Below are 11947 nucleotides of genomic sequence, written 5' to 3' on the forward strand. Positions count from 1 at the left end.
AAGCTCCCTATAGAACATGGCAACCACCAGAGATGAATGCAGTTAGCGCATAAATAATGGTAAACAAGCTAGCATTGCGCTTGCAACCCCTAACACACAACACATCTTCTATACATGCAACACTCTATGTACTAGCCAGTTACTGCACCTGCAAACACTGGTCCACCTGCCAGCCACTGCTAGTAAGTAGCGACATACAATAGCAAAAAACAATGTATACAAGACTGAAGCAAAGGTCAGATCTAAGCCAACACACAATGGCCCAACCAGCACAGAAATGAGTTACTGACTGTATAACTCATGGCAACAACTAGCTGGTACAAGAACTTCCACTGGAATCACCATGCATGCAAGGATTGTAGCCAAAAGCAGAAGCCACCAAAGGCTGTTGCCCTTCTCTAAACTGTCACAAGGCAACAGTGACGTTTGCTAAAGGCCACAGAAAAGGCCAGCAGCCACATGCGCCAAGGGCCACAGAAAAGGCCATCAGTCACATGCACCAAGGGCCACAGCCAAGGCCAAAGGCCACATGTGCCAAAGGCCACAGCCAAGGCCAGAGGCCCCATGCACCATGGGCCACAGCCAAGGCCAGAGGCCACATGCACCAAGGGCCACAGCCAAGGCTGAAGGCCAGCAATCGAATGCACCAAAGGCTATAGACAAAACCTGCAAACACAATAGCAAAGGCTAGCAGCCACTAACTACAGACCATAGAAAAAGACACATAATGGTCAGCGGGAATGCCAGACAAAAGCACCACAAAAGGGCCAGCAGGCACTCCAGCCAAAGGCGCCACAGAAGTGCCAGCAGGCAAGCCAGCCAAAGGCACCACACAAGGGCCAGCAGGCATGCCAGCCAAAGGCGCTACACAAGCACGAAGGAGCTGAGCCAGCAGGCCAACAAGCCAGGGGCCATAAAAATACAGTGGCAAAGTAAGCCAAGGTCCTACCAATTACCAGCAGCATTGCCTGCCAAACACTAGCCAAACAATCTTAGCTCCTGATTGCCAACAGAAAAATGTCTGCCAATGCACCAGTTAAGAGAAAGGGACCATGCAGCCAACAAAACTCAGTAGGTGTAGTTGAACTACAACTGTCCACACACCTAAGCCCACCAGATAGTAAATAACATTTCTAGAGAGACCTATATCTCACAGACATGCATTAAGAAATATGAATATTGATTGTTAAGTGCAGAATCATAATCAGAAAGGAAGGCGGTGCCATGCTGCTACAGCGGAGCAAACCCCCAGCCAGTCCAGGAAACACCCAGTGTAATAAGGAACACACATACCCACTGTGTGTTTGCACAGAGAATTCAAGCATCCGACCACAATACAAAAAAAAAAACACGAGCATGAAAACACCAGTCAGAGAAAGGCTGCTTGATAGGTGCAGACTAACAAAGAAAGGAAGGAGGTACCATACTGCAACAGTGTAAGGGCTGAATTCCACGGACGATTCTCATCGGATCCGTCTCATGCAACAAGTCACAAGGCACCAAATATTATGGGTGATAGAAAAATTGCAGGTGCAAACTACACACAACACGACTGTCGGATGAAGATGCATTATGCAGCAAGTCTTGTGACTTGTGTCGGATACATGTACAGGTATGCGACCTGTTATCCAGAATGCTCGGGACCTGGGGTTTTCCGGATAACGGATCTTTCCGTAATTTGGGTCTTCATGCCTTAAGTCTACTAGAAATTAATTTAAACATTAAATAAACCCAATAGGCTGGTTTTGCTTCCAATAAGGATTAATTATATCTTAGTTTGGATAAAGTACAAGCTACTGTTTTATTGTTACAGAGAAAAAGGAAATCATTTTTAAAAATTTGGATTATTTGGATAAAATGGAGTCTATGGGAGACAGTCATTCCGTAATTCGGAGCTTTCTGGATATCGGGTTTCTGGATAAGGGAGTTTGTACCTACGATTTTCTATTACGATTTTCTAGTTTGTACCTACGATTTTCTATCACTGTACCATAATATTTGGCGCCTGCTACTTGTAGCATGTGTTTTGTCACATGCGACGGATCCGCAGAAAATACTGCCCATCTGTATGGAAGGGACGTAGAAGAAAATTAGTTTCAGTAAGAAGGCAGGCATAAGCAAGTCAAATACTGCCCCCATATGTATCAAGTTCATATGAACTGGAGTGCTGAAAGAAAAAACTGAAGATGCACCACATAATGACCAAGAACAGTGTTGTTCAATGCTTTTTAACATTACAAGCATTGCCCTTTTCCTTCACTTCTATCATCAGTTTCCAACTACACTTTATTTTATATGCCTCTCTGTCTCTCTTTTGCAATTACAAGTCTGTAACTTGGCAATAAATGGGTTAAGAAACATTTCATTGGACAGCTGTTTCTAGTAAAGTGATCAGCAGATGTTAAGTAAATCTTAAAATCTGGTTATATACAGATTATTCATAATGTAGAAGCATTCATAGGGGCAAAATTACTAAAATGCGAAGTGGCTAGCATAACGTCATTATGCCACTTTGCCAATTTACTAACAGTGGCCCTGGCGAAAAATTTGCCAGTGAATTAGATAGAGTTGCGCAACTTCGCACCCTAACGCTGGCGAAGTTGCTCTCTGGCGAAGGGGACAAAACTAAGCAAATTAACTACGTTTTTTTTCCTGAACGTTACCTCCTTCGTCAGAGTTTACTTCGCCAGGTCAGAGCAGGCGAAGTTCAATATAGTATATAGGAGTTTTAGTCCCCTACTTTTCATAGGGTGATAGACTAAAAAAGTACAAATTGTTTTTTTAGGATTCCCACCTTCCCCCCTACAGTTGAGAACATATGGCACCTTAACTATACTGTGAGCACATGTGTAGGGCATTAGAATACCCCTATATACGTATGTATGCGCTGCAACATACAAGTCCATTTATTATTAAATTTGCCGCTTTATGCAAATTACCCTTCGCTAGCGCTACTTCGAATGGCTGATTGTACTATCACTTGCGCAACTTTGCAAGCATTCGGTAACCTTCGGATCTTCATGAATATGCTCAGCCCTGACGTATCTACGTCTGCTGACGATCGGCGAACTGCTATGAAGGCAGCGCTCACGAATTTGCAGAGGTAAGTACATTTCCCCCATAGAGTGTCAGCTGTAATGATTACTGTTTCTTGGAAAGGAAAAATGCTTTAATTGTCATGCCATTTGATGTTTTGCTTATTTCTCATTTTGCTTTATTAAACAGGAGACATGAGTGGCAGAAACATGGGACTTGTGCTGCATCTTTGGAGTGTCTGAACACCCAGCTGAAATACTTTAGTAAAGGTCTTGAACTATACAAACAGGTGGACCTCAATAGGTAACAAAACTAATGTAACTATGTGGGGGCGGGCCCGGATGCGGGCCGTGCAGGCGGGCAACCCCCTTAGTGACGATTTTCTTTGTGGCTGCAGCTGATTACAGCTGGGGGTGGGGGTTGAATCAATTCATGGTGCTCGCTGGTATAACTCTGGGCCGGTGCAACTTTCTGCTTATAGGATCACGGCCCGGGGTTTCAGATAAGTAAATACATTTACTTGGGGGTGCCTAACATTTGGCACCCCCAAGTGGCCAACGACTTTCCTTCTCCTTTAATATGCCCATGTGAGCGAAACACACTGATGGTCGATATATTGCAGTATGTTTAAGATGAGTGTTTGTGCTCTACTCTAGAGCTTTTGTTGGAGTACACAGGAACAACTTACAGGTACAAAAGGGTTGTTCAGCTGTATACTAACTTCTAGTATGATATAGAAAGCGATACGCTGATATAATTTGCAAATGATCTTTATTTTTCATCATTTGGGGCTTTTGAATTATTTCTTTGTTTAACTGCTTTTCAGCTATGTGGTTGCTGGGGTCTAAATTACCATAGCAATTGGATAGTTTAAATGTAAGACTGGAAAATGAATAGAAGAGGACCAGATTAGATAAGTAATAAAAAAAATTAACAGTAAAATTGTAGTGTCACAGAGCAACAGTTTATGGTCTACCAGGGTCGGTAATTCAGAAAGAGTCAGAAGAAGGCAGCAACTAATTCAAAAATAATATCAAAAAATTATAAGGACCAATAAAAGGTTGCTAATAATTGGTGATTCTATAACATACGAAAAATTATCTTGAAAATGAACCACCCCTCTAAGATATAAAATTTAGTCCGCAAAGATTTGCTGAATCCTCTGCCTCCCAAATCTGCTGCTGGCAAAATGAAACCATATTGAAAACAGCAGGCTAGCACAAAAATACAAGCCTTACTCATTTCCTGCCTTAGAAAGCACTTAATCATAAGCTGTAACCTGTGATTGCCAGCTCGTTTTTTGGTGAGTTTAGCCAAATGGCAGTGGTATCATTTAAGGTTTGTTACTGGGAAGATGGGAAAATGACCAAGCTTGTGTTTGAACTCACTGGAAGGAGCAAAAGATCAGTATGAAAGAGAAGACATATTCAAGGGCAACATTGTCCTCTTAAACATTCATGCTTGCACCTTGCTGTTATTGGGAAGCACCCAGTTTTACCTGGAGTGTTTAAACTGTGACAAAGGGTGGGGGTGTGCTCTTTACTCTAAAAGAGCCATAATTCCATTTCATAAGGAACCCTGTATGATGTTTTTAGTCTATAAAATGATCGTCTAATGTAGCTGAACATGGTTTAAACTTTTTTTAAACACACATATATGACCATCCCTAAATACAAGCCTTAATTGTAGGCAAACATGATTTGTATATACCCTCTCTCTTGTTACAGTGGGTGGTGTGTTCCATATCTGCAGGAAAGCATTCACTGTATGGCTATTATTTTCTAACTACTTTTTTGGAGGAATGTAATAAAATTCGCAATAAGAAAAACTATTTGCATAAATAAGAATACAAATTTGCATTTTTAAATGTAAATTCACTTTACATACAATAGCTTATGCTATAGAGAAAAAATAGACTTGTGCTTCAAACTCAATGTTTTGGTTGTAAAAAGGCAAATACTTAAAAACAAAAACAAAAACTGGTTAGATGCCTTCTTGGAATTTTTTCGTAGGCCACAACTAATAAAAGCCAATTTTTATATGGGATTTTTTCACCTTCCTCGAAGTTAGAAGTTAATCAATAGTCATTTGTCTGAAAGGCTGATGTTGATGTGTGCTTGATTCAGCTTAAATTTCTGTGTTGCTATGGGTATTTGTCAAGAGAAAATGCAAACCAAAGCTCTAATGATTTAAACCCATAAGGCAAAGGTAAAATAAGTATTAGAATTTCATCTCTGTTTGGGAGCCTTATGTTAATTTTCCTATATAAAATGAGAAGTTAGGTAAAGTTCCCACTAATTGGAATTTAGTATGTAGCATTTAAGTTGTCCTGCATACAGAGCTTGTTGTTTTGTCTGATTTTCATACAGCAGTGTCTAGTAAGTTCTTGTTGTTCACAAATATTTTTTTTCTAGTGTACTTGAAAAATCTGGCATAATACCATCTACTTCATATTACCAGGTATGATGTTAATCAGTAGCTTTAGTGTCTCTTTTCTAGGGATGCACCGAATCCAGGATTCGGTTCGGGATTCGGCCAGGATTCTGCCTTTTTCAGCAGGATTCGGATTTGGTCGAATCCTTCTGCCCGGCCGAACCGAATCCGAATCCTAATTTGCATATTCGGAGGGAAATCGTTTGACTTTTTGTCACAAAACAAGGAAGTAAAAAATGTCTTCCCCTTTCCACCCCTAATTTGCATATGCAAATTAGGATTCGGAATTGGTTTCGGTATTCGGCCGAACCCTTGCAAAGGATTCGGGGGTTTGGCCGAACCCAAAATAGTGGATTCGGTGCATCCCTACTCTTTTCAAACTGTTTTTTCCACAACCAACATTTTTTTTTTTTTTAAATGTTCTAATAATGCATAAACTTGGATATTTCAGATATTTTGGAGCAGAGGGTTGGGAAAATAAGTAATGAAATGAGAGACTTGATATGAGTGAATAAAAGAGGCATTTTCTTATAGAAATACTTAACTCTTATATTTCAAAGCCAATAATAATATACCTATCTGAGTTTATCTTGAATTTTGCTTTAGAAAGTACTAGGGTTTTTGATTTAGTAATACTTTTACCACAACCAATGGAATCTTGTCATCTAGAGCTTCTGCAGCGATGTTTACATGGACAAGCCTCTACCTGACCACAACAGTCCTCTCTTCTGTGCAACTTACTCAAGATTGCAGCAAATTTTATTGGATATGGCCCTAACTTTAATGAATGCTTAGATGTCTGTTGTTTTATATCTTGGCTGTATACAATGGAACAAGCACCAGGTTTAGTTGGTGGTAAATAACTCTCCGCAAACAAAACAGAAATTATCAACCGTGTGCATGCGACAAAATGTTTGGCACTGATATTTTAACGTTGTATACTTACCTTTAAGGCACTATATTAATATGCTGTAAATGCCCTTTTTTAATTATATGTATTACTTTTGAAAAATACATCAACTCTAGCACCAGTGCCTTCTAATGGGTTGTGTCTATAGAGTCCCTCTCACTGAATATAAAATGTCTTCATTCCATGCTCCAGTGTAGCCCTCATGGGACCCACTAAGTAACAAAAGAAAGCACAAACACCCTAAAAGGGAAGCTGCTATAAACAAAAGTGACCAAAAATATATTTCTTTGTGAGTGAAGTGATCTAATGCACAGCTTTACTTCTCAAAGCATTGGTCCATACTTTCTTGAAAATATTATTTTTTCCACCTTTTCTCTGTAGATGAAAGACATCGAAAATGCACTTAAAGGCTTCTATGGAGTGGTACCAAAGATTCAGTGTCTTTCTCCTCGTCAGGTAAATGAATGACATTTAATTAAATTATTATTATTAATAAAGTAGGTACAGGTATGGGATCTGTTATCCAGAATGCTTGGGGCCTGGGGTTATTTGGATAACGGATCGTTTTTTAATTTTTCTTCATACTACTAAAAAAATATTAAAACATTAAATATACACAATAGGCCTGTTTTGTCTCCAGTAATGATTAATTATATCTTGGTTTGGATCAAGTACAAGTTACTGTTTCATTAATACAGAGAATAAATATGGCCTTCCCATAATTCTGAGCTTTCTGGATAATGTATCCTATACCTGTACATCTATACATCTTATTGAATAAACATAGCACTGATTTTTTGTAAGCACCTGGGTTGTTTGGCACATTTAGATTAATTTCTTTAAAAAGAGAAATTCTTGTTCTGGCCTTTTAGCATTATGAAGCACTGTTTTTCAATCACTGTCAAGCCCCCCCACGGGATTTTTTTCTGGAGTTACCAGAATTTGCAGTCTTTCCCATGGCTTCCTGTCACTCACATTTCACTGCTTTCTGATGACTTCTACGATTTTCGGCAAAAAATTTGGTGTGCGCATGCGCAGAACATTTCAGTGACTTCAGTTGGAGCGATGTGCACATGCGCATAGTGGTTTCTGTGCCTTCAGGAGTAGTTGTGTACATGCACTCCATTTCCACTGACATCACATACCCGAATTTTTTTTGACAGTGCTGCAGGTTCTCTGACTGTGCACTCTGCAAAGTTGACAGCTCTGCCTTAGGGCATAGGGCACCTTATAGTACAAATTATCTAGATATCCATAGTGGGCCATATAGATCCACAGTACCATAAGGGGTCAGAGTTCTTTCCTGGACCTGATCTATGTGTGCTTCTAAATGGGGATGAGATAAGCCTGTTTTTTAAACTTGTCCTCTGCACCACCAAGGGTCTTCAACCTCACATTTTCTGGATTGCAAGGTATAAATGTGTTCATGTAGGGATCCAAAGGGTTAATTTCCCGCTATGGTCTGAAATCCCACATGGTGGGAAATCCCCAGCCTGGCCAGCTACGGGTTGGACCTAAATTGAAGGGAGGGGGAGGAGCCCTTGACCCTATGCAGTGTGTTCTGGCAGATACTGGAAGTTGCCAGAAGGTGTCGTAGAGCCATGTGCTCTTAGCCATTGCTGCTTTCACTTCGCTGAGGACAGAGTGAATAGAAACTGCTGCAAGATGTAGGGCTAAAAGGAATTTCATAGCCCTGATGGATTTGGGTTAAGGGACCCCAAATCCTGGTAAGCTTAACCATGCGGTTTAGAGCTTGGAGGACTTTTTGTGTGCTCGCATTATGGAGATTGCTAGGAGCTATGCCATTCAGGTGTTGTTCGTGTGCCTGCAATGTGGGAGCAACTACCTCAGTCCAGCCGAGAAGTATTTGGCCAGGTAGTTCTACCTGGGGAAAGTTAAGAGATCTTTGGGGAAAAGGGACTGAGACCCTCTTTGTCTACCAGGAGTGGAGTGTAGGACTTTGCCTGGCAAGGAGGTTCCAGGATGTGACTGCAAAGGGTTCCCCAGGTGGGTTAGTAATATGTGAACTGCATATTTACTTGGCCTTTACTCTAATATTAAGTTAATGTGTTTTACTGCAATTGGTGTGTTGGGTCCCATTAGGTGGAGGCAATGCCATGAGAGGTAATTCCCAGTACCCTTTCACTTAGCAAAGGGAATTCAGGACCTGTTATTGGTAAGAAGGTAATAGTATATAACCTATGGCACAGGGGGTGGCTAAGAAGGGGTTACATTCACTTTTAGTCACCATTGCTTCAGAAGATTATGAAAATATACATTGGTCAAGATATATCAAAATTAAGGTGGAGTTCATTGTGATGCAGAATGATTGCAATATATATTTTTTATATATAATGCAATTAGTGCTCTTCCTCAAGGACAACCCAACAGACTGAAAAGCAGCACAAACATTTAAATCCTAATTAAAACCAAACACATTTGGTGCCAGAAACAGTCATTGGTAACCAGGGAAACCAATGTAAAACTGGTGCAGTGATCAGGTGGTGGAAGCAAAGGAGAATAGTGAAGTGCATATAATTAGTTGACCATGATCATAATTTGAAACACAGAGTATAAAATGTCAATGTAAATCATCAGTAAAAAAACATATACAGGTATGGGATCCATTATCCGGAAACCCATTATCAAGAAAGCTCCAAATTGCGAAATGGTCATCTTCGGTAGACTCCATTTTATCCAAATCATCAAATTTTTTAAAATTAATTTCCTTTTTCTGTGTAATAATAAAACAGTAGCTTGTACTTGATCCCAATTAAGATATAATTAATCCTTACTGGAAGCAAAACCAGCCTATTGGGTTTATTTAATGTTTACATGAATTTCTAGTAGGCATGAAGATCCAAATTACAGAAAGATCCGTTATCTGGATAACAGGTCCCATACCTGTACAGTGTTGTACAGCGTTCAGAGCTCCATATCGTTAGGTGAACCAACCCAGAGGTGTCCCTGTATAAGACCACAGTCCCACATGGCCGCCCCAGCACCCGACCGGTGCAGCATCTTATGTTTGAATCATCAGTTGGAGTAAAAGCAAAGGAAGCACAACTAAGCGGACACAGTCACTTTAGTATAGAAAGCGCAAGAGAATAAAAACTGCAAAGTAGACAGGGACAGTCAAGAAAACAGGAAGCATTTATTATCAGGGTATGATCAAATAAAAGCTGGTATGTGCACTCACTATAGGGTCAGATGTGACCTGAACACAGGTGACAATCACCATGACCATATCAATCAAGCCGATCAGCTGGCAGGCAAAGGCATTTCCACTATAAAGGGAAATGTTCACTGTTTTTGGCTTCAACTTTGATTGGTTAGGGTTTAAACGTTTGTGCTGCTTTTCAGTTTGTTTGTCCCCAAGGAAGAGCACTGTTTGTGATAGAAATGTTGGATTTTTTGTAATAAAATGTTTTTAATTTGTATGTATGTATGTAAGCCCATTCCATTGTTTATATGATTCACAATATATTTGCAACAGATGTACCACTCATATAATTTTAATTTTATACATCTCACCTTTAAAAGTTGTCTGAGTTATTATAACAATAGCACCTAATATGTCTTTCAGTCCAAGGATGTTATTAAATAATTTATCATAACACTGGTTATTTTATTTTTAGGGTGAAACTGTGCAGACACTTGGCCAAATAGAAATATGTTTCACTAAGGAGTTTCAGCTGAGGAATTGCACCGAGTCAGTGGATAACCTGAATGATGCACTAACTGCTTGGAAGTCTTACAATGAAGATCTTCATGTTTGTGATACAAGTGCGAACACACTTTACCCTCCTGTTAAAGAACATTCAAAATAGTAATGTTGCAGTGCTTAGGCCGAATGTAGGTAGCATAAATAATTGCATTTTCATATAAAGTTCTGTAGATTCACTTTTATCTTTTAGGTTAATGGTACACTGTCATTTTCTTTGTTGGAATAAATAGCTACTACTGGGGAGCTGCAAAATAAGTTAAATAATTGGAAACCCTTAAATGGGCATTTATTTCGTATGGCACATGGGGTTTTATATACCCCTGTGCTTGTCAGTATTAGTACAGTCCTCTATCTACTTTATGCAAAGGCCCTTTACACAGGAATTTACTTTTGCAAGCCAAGTGTGGTGCTTTTTTGTAAAAAGCATTCTACTGTACAGGAATGTATGAGTCTGTACTTTTCTATGGGTTCTACACTCACTGCACTGTGCATAACCTCCAAATGCTGCACATTGCTTCTCACCTGTGTTCAGGAGGCCAATACAGTGCCTAGGGTACATATGCATGCAGCGGAACTCATCAAAAACTCACTGTATTGGAATGCAAGAGTGTAAGGGCTCTAAGGGTCTCTCTTAGTTTTTGCAAAGCAGCCATAAGGGGGTTGTTCACCTTCAAACAACTAGTTGTTTTCAGATAGATCACCAAATAATAACTACTGTTTCCAATTATTCTATTTTCTATGTGTCATTTTGTAATATTGATGGGTTAAGTGTCCTTTTTCACCTTCTAAAGCAGCTCTAGGAGGGGGGGGGGGTGTCGCCAACCCTGTAAACTGTTCTAAATTGATACATTCAGAGATTCTGCTCAGCAGGGACAAAGATAAGAAATGTATAATTTCTTATTTTTGTTCCTGCTGAGCAGAATCTCTGGATTTCATTACAGGCAGCTGTTAGACTTGATACAGTAGTTGCTAATACTCCACAGATACTGCTGAGAAATGTATCAACTAAATGTTGCAAAATTGTAACAGTTCAGAGTCGCGCCTGAATTACTGAGCTGCCAGACTAAAACACCAGAGACAAGAATATTCAACTTTACACTTAGAATTTGGAAAAACAGTAAAAAAATAAATAATGGAAAGGAATTGAAAAAATACTTTATTTCTGGGGAACAATCTGAAAACAACTGAACCGAAAAAAGTTTTTGGAAGGTGAACAACCCTTTTAAAGGGGACCCATCACCCAAACAAATTATTCAAAATCCTATTTTTCACATTACTCAAGTAAACTCATGTTTAATTACACTATTTAAATTATTTTAATCTTGTTTCCTTCGGTCTGGGAATTCATAATTATAGCAATCAGGCAGTAGCCATTTTGTGGACACTGTTATTAAGGCAAGACTTGCATCATCTCAGAATCTTCACCAGAATGGGGGACCCAATGTCCATCCCCATGCCCTAGCTACACCATTAAACGGTGAAGAGAACAGGGGAATGTGTGGAGAGCAGTGACTGAATTGTCTGCCCCACTTCTAGGCCTAAAACAATATTTTATTGGCAGCTGAGATTTTTAAATGAGTTTACAACAGCTATAAATGCTTTAATAAAAAATAGAAATTGGATTTCATGTTTAATTTGAAAAGGACTTTTATTATACAGCTTTTGTGTCTGGGTGACAGGTCAACTTTTAAAGACAGCTGTTAGAATTGATACAATAGTTGCAAATACTCCACAGATACTGCTGAGAAATGTATCAACTAAATGTTGCAAAATTGTAACAGTTTAGACTGCAGTGATCCCCAACCAGCAACTCTTGAGCAACATGTTGCTCTCCAAACCCT

At 39.5% G+C, this 11947-nt stretch overlaps 1 protein-coding gene across 2 annotated transcripts in view; it reads left to right on the top strand.

Annotated features, from left to right (window-relative positions):
* Positions 1-10955, top strand: part of LOC108705607 (ribonuclease T2-like) — an 89700-nt gene extending 78745 nt beyond the window's left edge. Inside the window, exons 1-5 of one of the 2 annotated variants that reach the window (XM_041564549.1) lie at positions 1913-3103; positions 3226-3339; positions 5451-5496; positions 6761-6835; positions 10018-10955. In XM_041564549.1, the coding sequence (XP_041420483.1) occupies positions 2883-3103; positions 3226-3339; positions 5451-5496; positions 6761-6835; positions 10018-10209 (648 nt within the window). In that variant the 5' untranslated portion in view covers positions 1913-2882 and the 3' untranslated portion in view covers positions 10210-10955. Of the gene's footprint in view, positions 1-1912; positions 3104-3225; positions 3340-5450; positions 5497-6760; positions 6836-10017 lie in introns of those variants that run through there. The other variant, XM_041564548.1, reaches the window with a different exon arrangement.
* The last annotated feature ends 992 nt before the right edge of the window (positions 10956-11947 follow it).

The sequence above is a fragment of the Xenopus laevis genome, chromosome 5S (assembly GCF_017654675.1).
Source record: "Xenopus laevis strain J_2021 chromosome 5S, Xenopus_laevis_v10.1, whole genome shotgun sequence".
Taxonomy (NCBI): Eukaryota; Metazoa; Chordata; class Amphibia; order Anura; family Pipidae; genus Xenopus; species Xenopus laevis.